The sequence below is a fragment of the Terrapene carolina genome, unplaced genomic scaffold (genome assembly GCF_002925995.2).
Source record: "Terrapene carolina triunguis isolate 2854851 unplaced genomic scaffold, T_m_triunguis-2.0 Scaffold113, whole genome shotgun sequence".
NCBI lineage: Eukaryota > Metazoa > Chordata > Testudines > Emydidae > Terrapene > Terrapene triunguis.
The window spans coordinates 15,942,652-15,966,894 of NW_020664464.1; the positions used below are offsets into that span (position 1 = coordinate 15,942,652).

The 24,243-nt window shown below is 39.5% G+C and overlaps 1 protein-coding gene across 3 annotated transcripts in view; it reads right to left on the bottom strand.

Moving 5' to 3' along the window:
* Positions 1-908: 908 nt before the first annotated feature.
* Positions 909-24,243, bottom strand: part of LOC112106760 (histone-arginine methyltransferase CARM1-like) — a 121,229-nt gene continuing 97,894 nt past the window's right edge. For 2 of the 3 annotated variants that reach the window (XM_026652351.1, XM_026652349.1), the window contains 7 exons: positions 23,989-24,079; positions 17,708-17,789; positions 14,824-14,909; positions 11,414-11,503; positions 8,938-9,075; positions 5,546-5,635; positions 909-1,580 (listed from right to left, as the gene is read on the bottom strand). In XM_026652351.1, the coding sequence (XP_026508136.1) occupies positions 1,571-1,580; positions 5,546-5,635; positions 8,938-9,075; positions 11,414-11,503; positions 14,824-14,909; positions 17,708-17,789; positions 23,989-24,079 (587 nt within the window). In that variant the 3' untranslated portion in view covers positions 909-1,570. Of the gene's footprint in view, positions 1,581-5,541; positions 5,636-8,937; positions 9,076-11,413; positions 11,504-14,823; positions 14,910-17,707; positions 17,790-23,988; positions 24,080-24,243 lie in introns of those variants that run through there. The other variant, XM_024200181.1, reaches the window with a different exon arrangement.

Below are 24,243 nucleotides of genomic sequence, written 5' to 3' on the forward strand. Positions count from 1 at the left end.
TCTTTGCTTCCTCCAGACATCCTCTCCCCACTTGTTTCAGCTTCCCTAAGCTGCAGTTCTCTGCATTGAGAGGACAACTGATGTATATAATGTTGTATCAGTTTTTAAATACGCATTGCCATCATGTTTGCTTTTTGCATCAATCAGATGTTTTCACTGACATTTTAAAAGCATGTTTCAAGTGTATTCTAATTTTTAGAATAATAGACATGGAAAGACTTCTAAAACTGAGGCTTGTACATTGTACCACTTCAAGATAAATTGTGTATGCTACATGGTTACCTACGCTTCATAGCAGGAAAGAAGAGAACATAAGAGATTATGAAAAAACTAAGACACACAGGACCACATTCTTAAATGGGAATGATGTGTGATGTATATAACACTAATCTCTTCCTCCATTTTGGATTGCAGTCTGAGAATAAATAGAATTTCTGAACTGAATAGAAATATGAATACCAGTTTGACCAGATCATCCTGATTCCCCCCACCCCCAAAAGTGACTAGTTATGAAATACTTCTAAATTGGTTAGAGTGCGTAACAAAGCAATAATTTCCACAGACTCTGTGTAAGCAGCTAATCAGATACATCCGCTTTTTTTCATTGAATTAATGTGGGGAAAACTACTTCATATCCCTGTTTTGGTTTTTTCTCCTTTCATCATGTTTTATTTTCAGTATGGTAAGATTGTGGGGGGAAGAGAGTAAAGCAAGTGGACTCCATCCACAAGGAGAGAGACCGCATTAGAAACTGGAAAACTCATTATCTGGAGAGAGACCTTGTTAGAAACTGTAGCATGGCTACAAGTTTCTCTCTTGACCTGCTGTGCCAGGAATAAAAAAGTTCCCTAGAAGTACTGGACAATCCGCAAGTTTCCACTGAGCTACAGAAACAGTAAAAGTCTCACTTATAGCCCATATTTTATTTTTTATTGTAAACTGTATTAGCAGTAATTTACAAATGTGTAGTGTTTCACTTTTATATCTACAGAGTAATCACAGAATATTTATAAGGTTTATGCATTTTGTTTCCATGTTTCAGAAAGAACAGAATTAATGAGTCCATATTTAACATTGATAACCTATAAGACCAGCTCCAAACATATTGAAATCACCAAGAAACTTGTGCAGGAAACTCCAAGAAACTTACATATGAATATTGTGTTCTGCTTTTAAGATTCTACAATGTATCACATATATAAACATGAGGTAGGTTTGTTTTTTTGTTGTTTTTTTTTAAAAAAGCAACAAATGTCAACTTTGCCGAAAACCCAAACAAAAACCAACAACATTTTATATATATCAACAAAGCATTTCAGAACAAAGTAATGTGCTGTGATGCAAATGTGAGCCCAAGCAAAATTTCAGTTTTTAAAAAATGAATGGAACTGCAACATTCCCATATCACACTGCTTGCATAAAATCTTTTATTACAGATATGTACAGTTACAATCTGATTTTGCACAAGGACCAGCAAGCCTATTACTCTGAATAGGTTTTCAGTCTTATAGGTTACTTGGCTTGGTGAGAATCTTGTTTCTGTTTTTCGTTTGCCATATAACAATATATTCTAGGCATACCTAAAAATAAAAATGGATAGGAGAGAACACAGGAGTTAAAATAAAACACAGTCTTTGATGGCTCTAATTGAATTAAGCAAATGAAATAATTTCTATGTGGCTTTTCTGATTAGGCCTGGGGAGAATAGTTAAATGACAGCCCTTTTATATATATATATATATAAATATATAAAAGGCAGAATGTCAGATGTAATAAAGACCCATAAGACAGGAAATACTGTGGGCCGGATCTTCAGCCAGTGTAAATCAAGCTAGTGTTGTGGAACTAGGGTGATTTACACCAGCTGAGGATCTGGATCTGGGTTTGTATTAAAAGTAAAATAAAATACAAAGTCACCAGAATGCTATTGCATATGCTAAAATGTATATGGGAGGTCTTTTTTGCTCTCCTTGTTTACAATTCTGGAGTTTGGTTCTCCATTGCCCTGCCTCCTGTGCAAAGGGAGTGAGACATGCTACCAGATCCAAAGGGTGGCATTTTACAGAGCCCAAGGGCTTTCAGAAATATCTACTCTTGCATATATAGTGACTCATGGCTAAGTCTCTAGAGAGCAGGGGCCAGAGCGGAAGCAACACTAAGTAGCTTTAAAGGAGCCAGACCCAGCCAATGGAGAACTCTCCCTGCGCAGAGGAGCTCTCCACCCACACTACTTCTGTAAGGGGAACTATACGAGTGTCTGCGGCATTCTAGGGCGGGGAAAAGTGGGGATGTGGTGGGGTGGAGCAGAGTTGTGCTATGCCCAGTCATCCACTGGTGTGTTCCTGAGGGATTTTGCACCGGTGGCATAAGTTACAGCTGCCGTGTGCATTCTCACTCAGGTGCCCTCGTTTACAAAAATCAGTTCCCCAACTTTTCATTTTAAAGAACTTGTCAAGGTTGAAAGACCTAAGTTTGAACTATTTGTTAGAATAGTCCATGTAACATTTAGAAAATGCTCCTTTCTTTTCCCTCCAACCCTGGGCTACCTGAGGGTGGGTTGGGGGGACACAACCACTGAACAACATAACAGTGATGCACAACTTTCCAAAGAGAACCCTGTGTGCTCATGCACTGAAGAGAATTAAATGGTCTATGGAAGGAGATTACAGTGTCAAGCCTGCAAAGATTCCTGTATAGAGTGGGAGTGAAACAGTATTTTTTTAAAATATGAAAATTGTACTTTAAAGTCTGGTTCTACTTTGAAAAGTGCATATACAAATAAGTATTCACAATTTTTCATTCCTATTAGTCCTGCAGAGTCCACATAGCTAAGGGAGAGTGACATGGATTCTATTTCTTCTTGTGTATCAAACTGTTTACTAAGTTCTAATTACAAGATCAATCAATTATACCTGTGCAAGCCCAATGAAGACAGTGAGGATGCACAAGCATCAATGTGGGAAGAATTTGGCTTTACCGATTTTTTTAAACTAGAGGTGATGTTCAAGAAAGAAAGTCCCCAGCCTGACTTTCAGATTCCGTGGTAAGTTTGCAGGGCTGGCATTAGGAAAAAAAATAAAAACTTGTAAACTGAGCACATTTCAACCGAAGAGTGTGAGGGGATAATTACAGCCCATGCAGTTCTGGAAAAACCCTCTCTTACCTGGATTGTGCTGGCAGCACCACCCACAACATTTGCAAAAGGACCAGGTTTCCCCATGACCCACTGTGGGCATTACTTTCCTTTGAGAGCTGGGAAGGAATTTTTCCCTCGCCACCAGTTTGGCTGAGGCAGGGTGGGTTTTTTCACATTCCTCACACCAGATTTGGGACCCAGTGGGATGGAGCCAGGGGCCTAGGTTATAAGGTAACTGCTTAGCACATAAAACTGGTGCCAGATGTCCAGTGCAGGTACTTGGTACGGAAGGGATATTGTTATCAAATAAAATGGAGTGGAAAAGGATTTGAAGGAAAGCATCCCTTAAGGGAACTGACAAAGGTTTTTTGGGGGGCTTCTGTATCTAGTACAGTGGGGAGCAGACTCCTTTTTTCTAGCTCCCTCAAGGGAACTGAGGAAGGGGGTTTGGGACTCCTACATCTAGTACAGCAGAGAGCCAATCCCCACTCCTGTTATAGTCCCCCTTCACCTCATGCAAGGAGAGGGCAGCAGAGTCCCAGCAACGGGATTGTGTGGAAATGATTAAAGAAATGATGATGACCTGCACTGTCCTGTTTATTGCTGGGTACTCCCGGGTATGTTAGGTGAATAAAGTTGCAGCCTAATTAAACCACATCCATTGCCTCCTGTTTTTCTTCTGGTATGGGCAGACAATTGCACTCAACGGGGATACTGTACATGTCAAATGGCAGGTCTGAGGAAATGCAATTTTTACACCATGGAGATTTGCTTAGAGTGACTGCAGGTTTGCCCAATCTTTATTTATTTAACTGCATTTTAATGTATACACAAAGTGACCCACTCTTAAAAAGACAATCTCTAATGTGCTGCATGTATAAAGGAATGGGAAAATGCCTAAAATTTCACAACACACAGGGGACAGCCTGCCTTGAAAGGCTTACAAAGGAGTCATCATGTCAGTCTAATTAATGTGGGAAACACGTAATGAAATAGGGAAACACCATTTCCCATGTGCACCTCTGAAAAGACCCTAGAAAAATCAATTCCACCATTTCTATTAGTCCATCAATTCTTTATGTTCCTGCTGCTGCAGTGTGAATGTGTGACAAGGAGGAAAAGGCAAGGTGGCAACTGCCTCAGAAACCAGCCACTACCTCCCCAACTACCTTCCAAAATAGCCTTACAGATTATGGAAGCAGCCCTCCTGAAGACTTGTGGAGTGGGGAGCAGACAGCCAGCATGCCCCAAAGTGAACAGGAAGCCCTTGGAAACAGGGTCATGAAGGAAGAAATGAGTGCCTGGAGAGGATGGGCAGCTGTGTAATAACATCCCTCATTACTTCAGTCACTTCTCTTCATACCTACTATGAGTTCAGCTCCCACAAAGTCAACTACTCCACGTGTCCTAAATTACTGTTGCCCTAAGTAGCAGTACTGCAAAAGGAGTGTGGGCCAACTGCAACCCGCCAGGTGCCCTGCAGCTGGAACTGCTGCTGCTGTCTGTAGGAATGGACAGGCTGTTATTCCCGCAGATCTCTGCCCTCTGTGAGAGTTGACGGGCCTGCTTCCTGGCTGTTCTGCTCTCCAACTGGCAACTTTTCCCAAAGGGAACTATGCAGCAGAGAGCAGCCCAACAAAAGCCCACTGAACTGGTTGGGGAGGGTGGTTCTTTCCACATGGTTTTTATAGAGGAAGGTGGGTTCTTGGCACCAGCATCTAATCTCAGTGAAGTTGCAGATTTCTCATGATTCACAGCGGTGAGTCACGTGGCTGAAAGGTGCAACTGATTCTATGCGTAAATTAGCACCAAAAAATTCATCACCACATTCTGTGTGACAGACTTGCTGTGCTCAGTCACAGCATTGGACGATTAAGGGGCTTGCGCATAGTTTCCCTTGTAATTCTTTAGTAAAATGTACATGTAATACTGCCTAACTATGAGACCTGTATTCAAATTAAAGACAAGAAAATACCACTCTTTGTTAGTTGTGTTCCTGGTCTCAAAAAACAGTATTAGGACTCAACTTTAGTGCTGACATTTTTAGTCTCAATAGAACTCTGTATCTGTGTGGGGAGGGAGGGGGTTGTTGGCTATAATATTTATTTTTATGGCCTCATTTACGGAGAGTGCATTGAAGTTAATTTGTTGCACCTGTTTTAATGGAGAGTTTTTTAAACCTTGCCTTTTCCTCCTCAGAAAGAAAAAAAGCACAATTGCTGCTAAGTGTATAGTGATGGCTAAATGCTAACCTGCAGTTGTCTCTCCCTAGTATCTGCAAAAATAAATAGCCTGTAATATCAGAAATATAGCTAGCAAAAGTGATGTATTTCTGAGACAAGATCTCCCCATCCCTATATTTTACTATATTAATAATGATGATGTATTTTAGCCAAGAACATTTCTTACCTAAAAAATGGATTCTTTAAATCAAGGATGTTACCAGATTTAAAGCCTGTCTGGTCCACCACAGCCACAATCTGAATGTCGTAACTCTGTCTGTATCAAAAATAAAAAGTACAAAAAAGACAACATAACTGATCTACAATTATATCGGTAACATCTGAAGTCAAATAACGGCATTGTCAGCATACCTAGTGTTTGAGTTGCAAGCATTTGGTAAATGTAAAATGCAAGGGGATCAATACCTCCGATTTCATATATGCTTGACTAAATTAATTCCTTATTCATAGCCAAAGGGTAAAATGTACAAAAGTGCATGGATGACTTAGGATTCAACATCTAAAAGAAGCTACATAATATGCATTCATTGCAACTGAGGCTGACATTCAGCAATGAGTTTTGTTGGCCAAAAATGCAGTAAATATCAGGAAGATATAGTGTATCTATACACATTTATTTAAGCACGTATATAGTTAAACATACATATGTTCATATTATTAATTTTACAGTTTTTATTGTGTTAGAAAACAGTGAATGAGACATTTCTTATTTACTAGATTGGAATTTAGTACAAAAACAATTTCCATCCAAATGCATCTATTAAATCCTATTAAAAATGTACAAAACCAGCATTTTAAAATTATTTTTCAGTAATTAAATAAACCAGCCTTAAATGTGCTGGATACATAAAAACAAAACTAAGTTTATCAAAATTATTTGCATTTCAAACTGATTTATTAAACAAAGGAAGAATTAACTGTAGTTAGTGAGTTGACAGATTGTTTCTGGTCACCATGTGCCATATTTACAAAGGCATTTAGGCACCTACATATGTTAAATAGGTGCTAGTAGTATTTTCATAAGTGCCTAACCTGCTTATATGCTTTTGAAAATTCAACTAGACACTTATCTGCATCTTTAGGCACCTAAATATCTTTGAAAATCTAGTTTCATGGCCTTCAAGTTTTTAGAATTAATAGATCTCATCTTCTCCCACCAGGCTTTTATTCACAGACTGGAAGAAGAAAATAAGCGTTCCTGCCTTTTCAGCTCCCAGTCAGTTTCTCAACTTTGAACGAACTAGTCTAAATGAAGAAAAAGATATTCTCGCTGCACCTGCAAGCTACCGTGAAACCAAAAGTAACTAAGGCAAAAACTCTTTTGCGTAACAGAAATTGGAAGTACATAAATTTGGAAAAATGTAAAATACCATCATTTGCTCTATTGTAAAGACTGAAACAATACAGAAACTTAATGCAGTACAGTATATGATACTGTGACATATATAAAGTTTGAGTGGACCTCTAAATTTAAGATGTTTTCTCCCTGATTCTATATGTAATTGAAAAAGAAGCACCCTTTATCTCATTACATTTTGAGGGAAGCTCATTGATGCACCAGACTTTTAAAAATTATTTAAATGACTTTAATAAATTATAGTAAATTTTGGACTTAACATAGGCTGTCAATTTAAAACAGGTTTAATTTTCAAAAAGAAATATGTGTTTAATGTAAATAAAAGCATGTGATTTTTTTTTAAATCACTGATTTTTATCCACCCTGATTTGCGGAACATATGCCACACACACACTAAATAGCCAATCACACGCACATGTATAAACAGAGTGGATGTGGACAGGCATTCAGACACCATAATGACAGGTCTGTATAAAACACTAAATAGATAAAAATAATCAATTTTAAGGATTCATTAAGTGTCAAGTTTCAGAGTAGCAGCCGTGTTAGTCTGTATCCGCAAAAAGAACAGGAGTACTTGTGGCACCTTAGAGACTAACAAATTTATTTGAGCATAAGCTTTCGTGGGCTACAGCCCACTTCTTCGGATGCATCCCATGAAAGCTTATGCTCAAATAAATTTGTTAGTCTCTAAAGTGCCACAAGTACTCCTGTTCTTATTAAGTGTCAAGTTTGCTTCTACATATACTTTCATCTAATCTTTGTCATAAATATAAAACCCTGTCCTTAAATCCTTAATCCAGCAAAACTACTAAAGAAGCTGGGCCAAAAATCCATCAAAGAAAGCCAAGATACACTGGAACTTCCAGAAAGCTTACTATAGTTCATTTGCCAAGGCAGAATTGCAAGGAAGACTATACTACTATGTAATTACAGTAGCAGCTGTATGGTCACTTAGTGCAGCACACTGGTTCTCTCTTTACACATTTAGTAACTGATACTTTTTACTTTGAAAGGGATGTATTGTGACTTGTGTTATTTATCTCCCTTAAGAAGAGCTTCTAACCCAAAAACTTGGAAACTGGAAAAATTCCCACATTGGGCATTTATTGCAGGTGTGAATGAAGTGCTTTGAGAGTGCTTCTACCACTTTTGATCTTATGAGAACTCTCTGGACTCATAAGGCATATATCCAGAGTTAAACAACAACAACAAAACGATTCACATTTCTACATTTGCTTTCAGTTACAAGCACACATACACGCAGGTGTGCTGGATTGAAATGAACCAGCTGTGCAAACCAGTCTCTTCAGGGAATGTTTTCATAGCAGAGCACAGGGGTGATAGTTCTCAACTCCCATTGACAGCAAAAGAGTAGGAATGCAGCTAACTAAATCTGTTCTGACAAAAATGTACTCCTTAGAGAATCATCCTCTTCACTAGCCACACTAAAAAGGGAAGGTTGTGTCTCAGTGATACATGAGTAGTGTCGTAAACAGGGAAAAGTGCATCCATAGGAAATCCTTTTCAGAAGTGAAAATTAGCAAGGATATAGCACCACCTCCACTTTACTTGTCCCTAACACAAGACTCACTAAGGGAAAAAATACAAATATTCAAAATCTGCAGAGGAAAAATGTTGCATTGAAAAAATGAGGGTGATGAATGCAGAATGAGATATCTCAAAAACCATTGACAAACTGGGACAGGTGTGCACTTCAAACTAAAGAACACGCTGCTTCTGACAATGTTTTTCCTTCCGTGAAAATCAATTTTGCTGTGCTAAATTTGGGATTGTGTGGATAGACAGATGCTTATAGGCACTGAAAGCTGATCTGATCTTTAAATTGGTTGATAAATCAAGTCATTCGGCAGATGTACATTGAGCTAGTAGTTTTTCCAACCTCCCCATGATACATGGAAATACGCCTTTCATATTTTGGCAAGATGTGTTTCCTTTGGGCACCACGATGAAGGGTGAATTTATACCCTGCAGTCTTGGATGTAGAGATGTGAAGCACTAAAACAGACCCTGTGCAACTTGATTTTTCCATTTCCCCAGCTTTTTAGACTGTGTATTTGTATCCCTGATTCTACCCTCTCTATACTACTAACTACCCTAATGGGTGCAGCATTTTGGAGAACCTCAGCATCAGAGGCACACCACAACGAGATGTCTCCTGGAGTTGCTTTGCCACTTACCGTTTATTCGCTACAAACAGGACTTTCCCTGAGAGAGTTTCCCCTTCTTTGGCAAAGAGGGGAGTCTGAAGGAGGCAGCGTACTTGATACCAGTGAGTTAAAGGTTCCGTCGGAGCAGTTGACAACCAAACAGTTACCCTAAAAAAAACAACAAAAAAACAATACATAGGCTCCTTCTCATTTGTTCTATTAGAAAGCATCACAACTTATATACTTTAAACTACTTATGAATCAGTTGTGCAAAGTGCAAAATTCTTGATTTATAAGTGTCACTGATTTACCTCCATACCTCTTCCCTTCTCACATCTAGTATGACAGACCCACACAATTAAGGTTCGATCCTGCATCTGAAGGATGGGAAATGGGCAGACATGCATCAGGGCATACATGCTCAGCAGGTTTGCAGGCAGCAACTGAATTAAAAAGTACTCAATAGCTGCCCTGAGGCCTTCAACTTCTCCTCCAGAAGTAACATCACAGCTGGGCTTCATGTAGTCCTGCTGGGAAGGAGGTTATTGCTTTCTAATGTCAGATAAGTGTTATTTTTCTAATTTGAGGGACTTTCTTTCCATTCCCCTTCTTCTTACTGAAATAGCATTTTGTAAAACAGCTGCCTGGAAAGCCATGCAATGGATATTGAAAGAAAAAGAGGGAGAGGGCCTTTTATTTTTTCCGTAAGGGAAAATTGGAAAGATTATTATTGATATAGTTTGTCTCAGTGGGAACAGCAGGAAAGATAGAATGAAAAAGGAATTCAGTTATTCCTCCAGTCCTCTTTCCTTCATTCATAAACTATTATTAGTTAGTGGACACTATTCCTTGTGTTAAAAAGCCAGAGGAAATGTGTGTTAAACTTGCACTGTGACTGGTCCTGAAGGGATCCTATTCGATTTTTATTGTTGTTTTTAAAACTTTAAAATATCCATCTGCCTTCAAAGAACAATCAAACATCCGGGGATTTGGTCCATGATGAAGGCGAGGTTTCAAATGTAACAACTCACGTGTCTATTCTGATGTATACTGTGTTTGTAACCCTGGTATCTGCACACCTAGCCAATGTTGATTCAAAACAGATGCTCCCTACAGGACCCTGTATTTTCTATTCTCTCTATTTCCAAGAAGTAGGATGTTCATTTCTCCCCCATTTTCCCTCTGTTATTGGTTTTTTTGTTTTGTTTTTGGATCTAATTAAGGGAAATGATGGCAAAGAGATGGGATTGTCCTGAAAATAGTAAAGTTTGTGGTCTTTCCTTTATGCTGTGGCAAGGAGTCTCCCTGCAGAGGACCACCCATTGAGAATGTTCTGTTTCCAGCTTTCATGCCTCTGGCCAATGAGATTTCCATAAGTCTCTAAGGAGACTGTGGTTGTGAAGATAGGGGCAGCCTGTGAGATATCCTCCATCCAGCCCTTGAGAGCTCTGAATACTAAGAACAGGAATTTAAACATGACTTGATATTTAAACGGTTATCTGATGCAGTGATCAAAGTCCCACTCCTGTCAGCCAATGTTGGTCAGCAGACAGGGTGCTGCATTCTACACCAAAATGGAGGCTTCTCTGGTTGATATGCTTCAATCAGCTCCCACATAACTGGAAATTTTCTCTGCTGCTTTGTGCCACATGGGGCTAAAGATAGGCTCTATTGCGAATCCGCTTGCCAGTAAAATTCGAGTTCTATAGTAAACTACTACTTTTTAAAAAAAGAGAAAAAGAAAAAAGGGAATGTAATGTTATTAGAAAAATCCTTTCTCGGTGAGCCTTATATCAGGGGCTGATGAAGGGTATTTATCAATGAAAACAAAAAGAAAATCAAATAATTAAAGACTTAGCTTCCCGGGGTCTGGTAATAATCCTTTGTTTCTTGAGGATGTGTCCAATTCTGGTATCAAGTTATTTAATATGAAAGAAAAATCCCACCCCCCCATAGGACATGATTTTTTTGTTAGACTTAGGATGACATTCTCTCTGCTGTGGAGAAGTTTACTCTTCTTTTCCCCTGTGCAGCTCCACCACTTACTTTCCAGAATACTAAGTAGTAGCACCAAGCACAGCAGGTCCCAGCTGCTCTCTTGAGATGCCTCTGGCCCCCGCAAGAAAGACCAAGCACATGTTCCTGTTCTTCCCCATAACACTGAACAGTTACACTCAAATAAGACAATAATTAAGGAGTTGTTTTTGTGCAGAAAGACATAGGGATGGCACCTAATAGAAAAATACTTAAAAATCCCAAACTATCACAATTCCTGAACATACCCCACATAAGGTAACAGGGAACAACCCCAACCCACAAACTGCTGGAGGCAAGAATGTCAGTGCTGTGTTGTCATTCCCATGGTTGCTACCTCAGGAAGGCATTACCTACTGGGAATAACATGATAAGTTCAACATTAAAGTAAGATCACACCTTCCTGCATGAATAAGGAGGCAATTTTTTCTGCATTTAATGTTTCATGGGAATGATTAAAAAAAATACATACAGTGATCCCACAAATGCCACGTCAAACCAAAAAGCCAGGCCATGGATTAGTCCGGATTGCATCATCTGGAAAACGAAGGGGATTTCCACTCTGCAGGAGGAAAACTAGAATGTTGCCAGGTTAACATACAAACGTAGTGCAGACAAAATTCCAACAGAAACATTCTACTGAAACCTGTCTGGTAGGGTTTTCCACACTTCTACCTTTACCACAACAATTTGTGCTTGAATTGTCACATTCCAGATAAAATCAGTTAAAAAAATTACACTAGATAATTCTTTTACGTCATTTAGAAACATATAGCTTGATTTTCAGAAACGCTGAATAATGACAGCAAGCTATTTGTAGGATTATATAACACCTACAATGGTCCATGGTACTTTTAAAATAAAAACAAGTGATGTGTGTGTGCATGCTCGTACACATATGAGAGAGATTCTCTGTACCTGCTTTCTTTTCCCCCACGATTAACACGGTTGTACAGTAGTTTTAAATAATGTTTCAAATTCAACCACTGCCATACTTCTCAAAACTTTCATTAAAAATCTATATAATGAAAGGCTTTCACCTACTATTAAAGGCAACAATCTTAAAAAGATTTAAGCATGTGCTTGACTTTAGGCATACAAGTGGATTCCTTGGGGATCTTTAACATGCCACCAAGACAGCCACTGAAAGTGGAACAGAAGAGACATGCATTCTCATCCCTTCTAAAATCTCTTACAGCAGTCAACACTGACCAGAAGTCCAATTTTTTTTGTAAGGAATTTGAACTCAACCTTCTAAATAAAGCTGATCAAAAAATGGAATTTCCATCCTGCAGAAAATTCTGATATTTCAACATCTTTTTCCCCGTCTCAAATAAGGACAAAAAGTCAAAATATCGTAACTTGTTCTGAAAAAATATTGTAAAATGTTCTGGAAAAAAAATTTTTAAACGTTGAATGGCTTCATTTAAGCTTTTCAATTAAAACTAAAAATTTCATCACTCCCCCACTGAAATGTTACATTTTGAGTTGAGTCAATATTAACCTCTGCATCTGCCTGAGCCATGGGACTCCCAGGATGCAAATGGCAACTCAGTGCACAGACAGACAGACTGTAGTGCCTTATGGGATGTATAGTCTGGCTGAAGAGCAGGTCCCATAGAAAAGAACGGGGCCATGAGAGACCTGGAACTACAAGTCCCAAGGGGCCCTCAGCAGTGCAGGCAGATGCAGATATTAATGTTGACCTGAAACATAAGGTTTAAATTTTACTAACAGAAAACTCCACTAAAAATCTCTCTTTTCCTGCAGAAAAACTTCTATTTAGATTAGGGTCATATTTCCTGCAAGCTTTACTCCTGAGCCAGAGGCAAGCATGCTGCTAATTAAGCCAACAGGCAGTAGACTATTACTTCACTTCACCTCCAGGATTACCACTAAGTAAGGCAGTACTTCTGGGAATGACATATCACTGGCTAAGTAGCTACACTCAAATCTCTACCATTCCTGGGAATATGAACCATAAAACTAACACTTGGAGGGAATGGTAATAATCAGAATAGTGATGTTCACCAGTTTAGAGGAAGGTATGGGTAGCATACTTAAATATTTCTTGTGAGACTCATTGAAGCAAGCCAGCATACTAACCAGGTGAAACTGGGAAGCAATTCTCTCTCACTAGACCATGCTATTGTGCCATAAAATACAATTGACTGCAACTCATACTGGAACTATAGGAGGTCTGAATTTCATCCAAAAGAGCCTGGCAGATGTGTGTAGGAGTCTGTGTCTGTCTGTAGTTCCTGTGGTGTTCCCTGGAAGAGACCCAAAAGTTCTCCCATTCCGGTAGGGTACACCTCATTCCAGCTGTGTACTTAGGGGCTGTCAAGCTGCACAATGGCCTAAAGTTTGGGGTGAAAATCCTCAACGAAAAGTTTAGAGGCAGGCGGCAGCCAAAGAAGCACCATTAGGAAGCTAATAAGGTGCAGCTAAGCCTTTTTAGGCTGAATAATTTAAAGAGAGTTACTCCAAGAAAGGAGAGGGACATGCAGGACAGGGGGTTTGTGGCAATGCTACCAAGTCAAATGGCGATTGGAATCTTTCACGGTATGTAGACTGCACAGTGGGGCTTGGTCTGTCACCAGGATGAAAAGGGCCCCTGCAAATAGTGCTACAGAGAAACCACTGCTCCCTGGTATACAGATAATGTCTTTCTATAGTGAACTTGCTTGACCCAATCTCTCTCTCTCTTTGCAGGAATGAAAACATATACAAAGGCTACTCCACCAATGCCTTTTACAATTAATTAATCTAAAGCCAAACAGCAACTACCTTCCCTGACCCCTCATTCACGCAGCATTTTATCCAAGTGACATTATTCTTCTTGGTGCTGGAGGTACTGCACAAAATAAAGGAGCTGTTATGAATGTTGTTTCTACACCATCAAGCTTTAGTAACTTAAACATTCCTGTACAAAAGCTATTTTTCAAAGACCTTATTGAAAGAGAGAGAAAATACATTCTTGAGTCAGGATAATCATAAAAACTAGTACAAAATTGCTAGTGATTTTCTAAGGCTGGTCAAACAAAAGGCTCTGCATTGTTAAGATACTGAATGAGCTGGCAACACATTCAGTCTCATAATTTCCACTGAATATTAAAAACAAAAAATAAACTAAAAGATCAGGAATAGGAGAACTCAAACGGAACCTCTCAATCATACATATTTTTATTACAAATCTCAAGCAGGCTGCATATCACAGCGACTGTCTGTATAAACAAAATTACCACATAATTCGGCACAAGCGGTGGCAACCTGTGTACCGCACATTTTCCCATTCAGATTCGGTGTTAGCTTCAAAGTTCTCCTGATGCCCAAGGAAATCTTTCGAAGCCTTGTTTTCACTTCCCTCCCTGGCAGGTTGTGAGGATTAATGAATGTCTGTAGAGAGCTCTGAAGATGAGAAGCCCTATCTAATAGGGATGTGTGTCGTGAATAATAATCTCCCCAACGGCCTGAATCTTGGCATATCTGGGGGACCTGAATGTTCCTAAATATCAGTAAATGTCATCCTCAACCCTGCAGAATGGTCACTCTTCTTGAAGAAAATAAACACACAAGCTATTATTTTCCTTCCCCTTTAGAGGGATTTTTCTTTTCTTAGGTTCGTTCCCAATAAACTACCATTAATGAAAATCCTGCTGCCTCAATACCAGTTACTGAACGAATTTACTACCCCCAATGTTGCATATGTGCTGCTGTTGTAGGGGGTAAGAGGGCACTGCAGGTGACAATTCTGATACATTGCTAGAGCCACGCAAGTAATGTACCATGGACCACAGCTCCAGCCAGAGCCAACAGCTTCTTCTAAAAACACAAATAATTAAAAAACTGAGTAAGAATATGAAACTGATCAATACTAACCTATGCAAATCTTCCTCTTCAGCTTCTGTAAAGTTAACAGTGTACTTCACTGTCCGAGCCATCAAAATTCTGATGTCGAAAGTGTCCTGAGGAAAAAAGTCACAAATTTTATCATTTTGTCTTGCCACCTTCTAAACTAGGTATCTGACAAAAAAGAAGATATCTTTATTTATTTTAATGACACGTTATCTTTAACATGTGTCTCTAAAAAACACTCTACTGGAGTTTACATTACTATTATCTGCAATTAATGCATTTGATAGTTCACTTATGTTACAAAACTTTTTTAAAGACCCTGCTAAATCATACAAAAATACTTTTCATTTTGTTTTCATCAACAAACACACAAATAATTCATGTGGCCTCCTCCACCACACGTACAATGTTTGACCAATTAGAGAATTCTGGAGATATGAAGAGTTAACTACAACTACATGCGAATCAAAATTATTTATGCAGAATAGTAACCAGGCTAGGAGCAGTCAGTACACCCATAATTGAAAACATCTTTTTCCCACCTCGTTTTGCACATCCACTAATCCAGACCCTCCATGGACCACAAACTCCCAGTTGATGTTAAAATCTTAGCACAAACTCTGCTTGTGATATACTCTGAATTTAAAAACTAGAGTCCCAATGGGGAATGAAGTGTATGTATGGGGAAAAGGCACATCCCAGGGTGTGTGTTTGTTCATTTTAACAATTGTGTGTGGTTTTTAATAATACACTCTATTATTGATCTTAATGGAAGGGCATAAATTAAGAAAACAAAGGCTTATAAACCAAGCACACATCTTTACATATACATATATATCTTACATAGGACGTGCTTTACCTCTACAGATTAGCTTCATTCTCTAGTGGACTGCCAGAAAGCGTGATATAACCAACACAGTGTGCATGTTGGAGTGCTAGGTTGAATAGCTGCAGAGACCTCACAAAGGGCCTGAACCAGGGCTGGTGGCAAATTTTTGAAAAGCTCAAAATTTAAATGGAAAATGAATTTTGTTACTTTTTGCCATTTTTCAATCAAATGGAGTCAGGCCTGATGCCAAAGAGAGAGAACAGAATTGAAGAGGCTTATTCTGAGGCAGCCAATAAATAGGAACATATGTAAAAAAATAATGGTTGTCTTTATATAGAAAGCTGGCTACCAGCTTGATTTTTTTTTATTTTGTTTTAATTTGCATGGTAGAGGAGGGAAGGGAGAAACAAAAGTATAATGCAAATTCCAGCTGAAAGCTGCAATGCCTCTTTTAAGGATTCTGACCCCGCGAGGGTTGGGTGGAGAGAGAGAGACCTTTACATGCAGTGGACAAGGAAGGGACTGTTCAGAACTGTGAAATCATGGAATTTACAGGTTTAATACTTTTGGAAAGGCACCAATATCCCTAAAACCCAGGAAAACAAACTATAAATGGTAAGACATGAGTGGTTTAATGATAAGCAGCCGAGAAACCAATGACTAGAAAGTTGTAAAAACTAAAGAGCTTTAAAAATCTAGTTTTCTTTTAATTCTGTAACAAAACCCACACAGGTTTGTTTAAAAAATCATCAGCAGCTTGTAAACATAGGGCAGTGGTGGCGACGGTTTGAGAGCAATCAAACTGAAAGATAGAGGGACAAGCTAGGTTTCCTCTTTAAGTAGGGTACACAAGAGGCGAACAGCTAATGTTGAGCTTATGCCTGCAGCTGAGGAAACTCTGGGTCTCTAGACTAGGTCACTTGAATTTATTGTACTGATGTTACAGTTTTCAAACATAGTATCCCAAACTGGGTACAGAGTCCTGATCACATAACAGACTGATGTGGGCATAAGTGGTGATCCCTGGAGAAACAGAGCGGCAGTTTAAGGTAAAGAGAGCTCAAAAGTATTAATTTTCAAAGCCAAAACCAAGTGCATTCAGTCCTATGACCTGCCTGAGATTTTGCAAAATCACCTGGAGTTCTTTGGATTGCAACTTTGCTTTGAAAAGTTGTCTTCTCAGGAGCTCACCCAACATAACAATAACTCTGTTTCATCTGTATGCTAACATCTCTTCTGGCTAAGCCAATGCCAGTACCTCATTTACTATTATAGTGCAGGTGAAGGGGACAGAAATACTTATAAGGGAGCTGTGCAGCCAAGGACATAGGGGTGTGGGGGGAATAGGGGCAGGTAATCCACAAAGATAGCTGGGCTTTTCTGGGGGATGGCCTAGAAACTAGACGATCTGCAGGCTGCATTGCCCCCTTTCCCCTTGAGAAAAAACTTTAAGTACACCTCTACCCTGATATAACGCGACCCGATATAACACGAATTCGGATATAACGTGGTAAAGCAGTGCTCGGGGGGAGGGGGGGCTGCGCACTCTGGCGGATCAAAGCAAGTTCGATATAACGCAGTTTCACCTATAACGCAGTAAGATTTTTTGGCTCCCGAGGACAGCGTTATATCGGGGTAGAGGTATATAAACTCATTGCACTTTCTGTTCCAGAGTTTTCCCTCTTTTTTCCCTCCAAGAGGGTGGCATGTAACACATCTCCTCTGAACAATCTCTCTGTTGACTTTCACACCAGTAAATGTAGATAAGCAAGGAGGAGACAGGATGCCATGAGGATCAATCATGACAGTTTGGCATACTATATATGAAGTAGCTGCCACAGGGGCATACAACTCTGCACTTCTGTTATTCATGACAAAAGAGGAAGCCAGGTATAGTACATACAGTAATTAACCTCTGACTGGGATGCTCCTGGTTCTAACAGAACTGGTCACTGGAAGCCAAAGTTCTGTACACAAACCAAATGGCACCATACAGTTACTGTTCAAGCTCTCCTAGACAGGGTACTGCAAAACTTCATGGAGGGGATGAGTTAGGCAAGAGAGAGAGAAAATACTTACTACGATAGGTTGTCGGAAGTACTCATCCACCGCTGCACTGCGGAGACTGGACAGATTGACCCCATAAAAACACTGCTGGTACCTAGAGACAGTAATGTATAGTAAAATATTTAGTAGAAGAAGTCTCTCGGGGCTCTCACACCCAGAGGACCCATGCACAATTATGTCTCCAAATAGAATGTGATGTGTGGCTGAACACTTAAACCCCTTCCTAGAATTTGTGGCGAGCTCAAATCATCTCTGTCCCCACCTCACTCTTCACCCCCACACACCACATATGCATGTTCCGGGTTATTTCCTGGCATCAGTGAAATCGACTGCTGGTTAGACTATCTTGTGCATTCTTCCAGGTTGAGGAATCTGATGCCCTCAGGTAAACTGGTGAGAGGCCTCTCTGCATCAGGAAAGAGCTCCCATACTTCACCTCTTACTGGCAAGGCACAGAATCCACAGACTGGGGGAGGGGGACCTAAGGTGGCTTTAAGCTACCTTTGTGCCCTCCCAACCCTGGGCTGCTCTAGAAACTGGAGAGGCTTCTGGAACAACTGAAAACTGCCCCGAGGGCCTATTCTAAGTTATGGCAGCCTCCCTAGGCTGCCTTGTTGGCTGCAGTGCTGCCCAAAAACCCTACAGCACTGCAGGGTGCAGCCCCATCCTGACACACCCCTGCAGCCCTCACCGTGCCCCCTAAGCTTTCAAGGATGTCCTCTGAAGACATCTTATGGCTGTCTCCACAGTGCCTGTGCTGAGGGGAATTGTACCCTAGCTGGATCGAAGGCTATTAGGGCCCCTATATATGTCTCTGGCCCTTTTACCAGGCATAAAGGGGGAAATGGGTGAGAGGATCTCACCCTAAGTGAATAGGACTTTTTTTAAACAATAGAGACAAGTTACATGCTCAGCTAACCAAACTGTGCCAAGCCCTCACTGACAGCAAATCCAGCCCCCCTGTAAAACTCCTTTGAAATTAAAAATACCTGCAGCCAATAACTACCCAGAGTCTGAGGTTTGACCCTCTTATCAATCCAATGGAGAGCTGAAAAAGGCTAGAGACACTCATTAAAGCTCAGGAAGATTCAGCACTTCTCTGGCAATATAAACAAAAAGATGTCTGCAACCGAGGCAAATTTCTAATGGTGAAATCATCATGCAGATGCAAAATCAAGGTCTCAAGTCTACTGCAGTCTCTGAAAACACCTTAGGAGAATGCTTAAAACCTCAAATTCCTGTTTTAATTTTAAAGACATTATACAAATATTTTAAATATTGTCTGCATTTTTTTCCAAAACACAATTTTTATGTTTAAAACAGGTTAAGAATGCCCCTTTCAGATGTATTAACTTTGCTTTAAACTATTAACTTAATTATTTAATCTGCTACAGTGTGAACTGTGTCCTATGTCCCATTTCCAAGTGAAAGATGCTTAAAGGGAGTACTGTACTTCCCTTCTTAATGGTAAGCCTAGCAGAAGAGATCATCTAATACCACCAATCACAGGAGATCTTCTATCCCCTTTTCAGCATGATTACTGATGCACAACTAGAGAACCTCTTATCTATTGTGGCAGAAAGTTCAGTTAATCAATTGAAACCTCCCCCATTCATATGGAGGGAGCATAAGAATTTCTGTGCATCTCAGTGGTTGGTATTAAACACTGGACCACGCTCCCTTAAAATTTAGTCTGTGCGGTATTATTCAATGGAATGTCCATTCAATGAAATGAATTATCTGGAGATACTAGAGAAGAAAGTCTGTCTCTCATTTAAGCTGGGGGCAGTCACAAAGTACACAAAAGGCAAAGAACACACTGTTTTAACCACCTGGTTTATATTTATGCTTCGTACCGATCTTCAGAAGGCTTTTCACAACAGAAAGAGTGGTCCCCTCTTGTAAGATACATTGCAAACAATCACCCTTTCCAGCAGTGTGCCATCCCTAATTTTGACACACACAACACAAGTTAATTTGCATCTGTCAAGCATCAGGGTAAACTAGCCTTGAAGTGTGAAATAACAAATCCTGCCAGGGCCTCGCTGGATCGTGGCCATTATTGGATTTGGCTAGTAATAATTCTGTGTTTGCGTTAACTATTTCATCCTTCCTTCCCTCCACTAATAAACAAACTATGCATACTCCTAGTAACTAGTGATATGACATGCACCAGGATTCTGCGATCAGGTTTTTTTGGACCATTTCACAGACCAGATGTTTTCACAAGAGCCAACTCAAACTGCAGTTCCAGCCATTTCTTTTACTCTTCTGTTGCTTACAGCAAATGGGACAAAGAATGTGAAAGATCTGCAGCAAAACCCCCTTCAGACACTATTAGCTATATAGGAAGGATTATTAAACATACAGCAGGCAGATTTTCTAAAAAACAAACCAGGGAGTTAAGTGAAAAGGGAGTTCTGAGGCATGGAATTTTCTGCTTATACAGGTGCTGGCTAGCACGAAACAGCACAAGCTGGCACAACTAAAAAAGAGCAGATAGACAGCCTAAATTTGCCGGGGACCCTGTGCCCAGGGACTGTGCTAGGTATATCAGTATATCTTAGTACAAAGAGAAGACTACGGGGAATAAGTGAAGCAGTGATAAAAACACTGCACTTTCACCTCTAGAGACCTGGATTTCAACTTTTTGCTCAAGGTTCAAATGAAGTTAATTTGTTGGTCTTTCCACTTAAACACCTGGTCCTGCAAAGTGCTCAGACACTCCAGGAGTTGCTGGATACCTTGTGTGATCAATCCCCGCTGGACACCCATCCACACTGAAAGACCACTGCATGATTTAGGATAACTTAGGATATGAACACTTCTGTTCCAGAAACTCCCAGGGCTGGAAAAACTCCAATGTTGCAGGTGCATTGGATTATTCATGTAAACTCATGTAAAGTATGTAAGAGTTTATCCAGTGTTATTAGCCCAACATTTACATGGCAAATATGTTCAAAGTTTATTTACCAAAAAATAAGAAAAGGGGTAGTGAAATGAGCTGTTGAAACACTGGGGAAAGGATCCTGTTACAAAGACTGTAAGCTCCTTGGGGCAGAGACTCTTAGTTTATGTTTGTACAGCTTCCAACACAATAAGGTTCTAATCCTGACCCGCTCACTACTGCAATACAAATAATAAACAAATAAATAAACGAACAAATAATAATGATCATGGTGGGGAAGTGAATTAAGTTCCCAGATCCAGTTATCTGTGAAGGACTTCCAGACCTGAACGATTAGGATCTTCCACTTCTATCATTCTCTTAGCAACCCTGTAGTGACTTGTTCTGAGTATTCACCTGAATAATTGTATCAGTGTGCAATATTCTAGGACACAATGTATGTATTAGATCTAGATGTCATTTTGCAGGTGCTCTTAAATGCAGACTGGATATTTTTGTTAAGAAACTGGATGTAGATAATGTCACCAGAACATCAGCAGTTCAGAGCTTGTGGCATTAATTAATGGCAGGAATAAGTAGAATTTTTTGCCATTAATACAGATACTATATACATACTGTATATGTAAAGATAGATACAGACAGAATATTTGTGTGTACATTACACCATTTGTATTCTCCACTTGTAAGCTGTCAAATAGAAGTCTTACATTCCCTAACGATGGAGATGAAGCATCACAAGCAACCTTAAAGTGAAATGCTTGGATACTGCCAATAACATCTAGTTCTGTAGAGCCCTGTGAAAAAGCTGTTATGTTTCTGCTTAAGACTGCTAATTCAGCATCTATTTCCCTCACTAAGCGATAACAACCCCTATTAATCAACCCCTAGTTTCTACTATGGCTTCCCAAGGAAGCTGGCACATGGAACAAAAAACAAAATATTGGGCCCCATTCCACCCAATTTGTAGTTTATTATAATCTTTTTTGTATTCTTGAGAACATCCAAAAAGAGCAGAAGCTAAAGATTAAGTGGGGAGAAACTGAAATGATAGATATGGTTTGAAAACATTTTTTTGATTAGATAAGTTTGAGTAATAAAGGTAACAGAGTTGATGTAATATACTTCAACTTCTGTAAAACATTTGACTTGGTACCACATGAAATTTTTGAATAAAAAACTAGAATGACATAAAATTAACATGGCACACATTACATGGACTAAAAAAATGGCTAATAAATAGGTCTCAACTGTAAATGGGGAATTCTTCATCAAGCAGGTATATTTCTAGTGGGGTTCCACAGAGCTCAGTCCTCGGCCCTATCCTATTTAACATTTTTATCAATGACTTGGAAGAAAACATAAAATCATCACTGATAAAGTTTGCAGATGACACAAAAATTGGGGGAGTGATAAATACTGAAGAGGACAGGTCACTGATACAAAGCGTTCTGGAGCCCAAGCAAACAATATGCATTTTAATACAGCTAAATATAAACGTATACATCTAGGAACAAAAAATTTAGGCTATGCTTTCATGATAGGAGACTATCTTGGGAAGCAGTGACCCTGAAAAAGATTTGGGGGTTATGGTGGATAATCAACTGAATGTAAGTTCCCAGAGCGACACTGTAGCCAAAAAAGCTAATGCAATCCATGAGTGCATAAAACGGGGAATCTCAAGTAGGAAAAGAGAGGTTAGTTTAACTGTGTATTTGGCACTGGTATGACTGCTGTTGGAATACTCTGTCCAATGCTGATGCCCACCATTCAAGAAGGATGTTGATAAACTGGAGAGGGGTCAGAGAAGAGCAATGAAAATGATTTAAAGAATTAGAAACCATGCCTTTTAGTGATAGACCGAAGAGCTCAATCTCTTTATCTTAGCAAAGAGATGGTTAAAGGTTGACTTGATCATAGTCTATAACTTCCTACATGGGGACCAATTATTTGATAATGGTCTCTTCAGTCTAGTAGACAAAGGTATAACAAGATCCAATGGCTGGAAGCTGAAGCTAGACAAAATTCAGATGGGAAATAAGGCCTAATTTTTTTCTAACAGTGAGGGTAATTAATTACTGGAACAATTTATCAAGGGTCATGGTGGATTCTCCAACACTGACAATTTTTAAATCAAGATTTAAAAAATAGAGAGACATGCTGTAGTTCGAAAGGAATTATTCTGGCAGAGTTCTGTAGCCTGTGTTATACAGGATGGTCACAATGGTTGTTTTGGAATCTATGAAAAGCCCACCTGAAGTTGTTTCTATTTTTTCTAGACTCTAGATACATAAAAACAGTTACAATTTTCTCACATATAAAATTTCAAACTAGACCCTGTTCTGAGTTACACTGATGCAAGTCTGTAGAACTTCTAGATTTAAACCAATGTAACTGAGGGCAGATTCTGGCCCTACATTTTCAACTAAAATAGAGTGTCCTGGACACGGAGAATTAGACTGCTACATTGAAGAGAAACACTGACAAGCAACACTGTTGTCTCTAAAGCAGGTGGAGAGTTTTCATATAAGCATAAAAGTTGCCATACCAGATCAGACAGCTGGTCCACCTAATCCACTATCCTGTCTGTGATGTTTGCCAGTACCACATGGTACATTATAAAAAAGTCTTATAGAATTTTAACAGAGACCAAGATAATATAAATAGAGAACAATAGTCTCTCCATAGGCTTTTTGAACCATCCTATGGAGTTTCATAGAAGAACTATATGCCTATTATGGAATTCTACAGGATGGCCTGACAAACCTAAAGAAAGGATAAAGGCCACATTCTCAGGTGGTGTAAATCAGCAGGTGATGACTTCACAGCACCTGTCTAACAGTGCACCCCAGCATGAACAACAATTTAGGGCAAGAAGTGAAGACCATTGTTTCTAGCTGAAGTTGCAGGAGGAATTTAGGTAGACAGAATGTAATTACTGACTTAGAATTTGACCAGGATATGGAAGTCAATACCTTGTCTCTATGAAAAACGCCACTGGATCTTTGACATCTGTGTATGGTCAGGAGCCTGATTTGTTCAACGCCCCTCAAGCACCATCCTGGGCCATTGGCTTATTACTGACACAGAGGTGCAACTACTAACTATGGATTCATAAACATCTTTTTCTGCAGCACTTGAGAGCTCAGTGGACGTGGTTTCCCATCCCAGCTCTGACCTAGCCAGACCCTGCTCCTCTTGCGAGATCGGATAGGCTCACACAGCATAGCTGCGGACCAGGTTAAAGGAAGCGAGCATGGAAAATTAGAAGGATTTTCTGCCATGTGCTTTGCTTCACTTCATTCAGATTACAAGAATGAGTTTCATTTTAAAACCTTTACTGAGTCTCCAAGCAAAATTTTTTTTAAAAAAACATAACAATCATTACCAAAAATTGGCTCTGGAGTAGTGTTCCATGTAGAGCTGCTCATCGGAAAAAGGAGCCAAATGAATGTCACTAAATGTTGGAAACATCATTCCTAGTAAACAAAAGATAATATACAGTAGCAAAATTCAAATGTCTGGTTAGCCCTATGGAAACATGTACAGAAAATACCAGCAAGCAATAATTGCTTTGCACCTCGAACAGACGAACATCAAATCCCATTACAGGTAATATGTAGTTTATTGAAATGCAGTTATA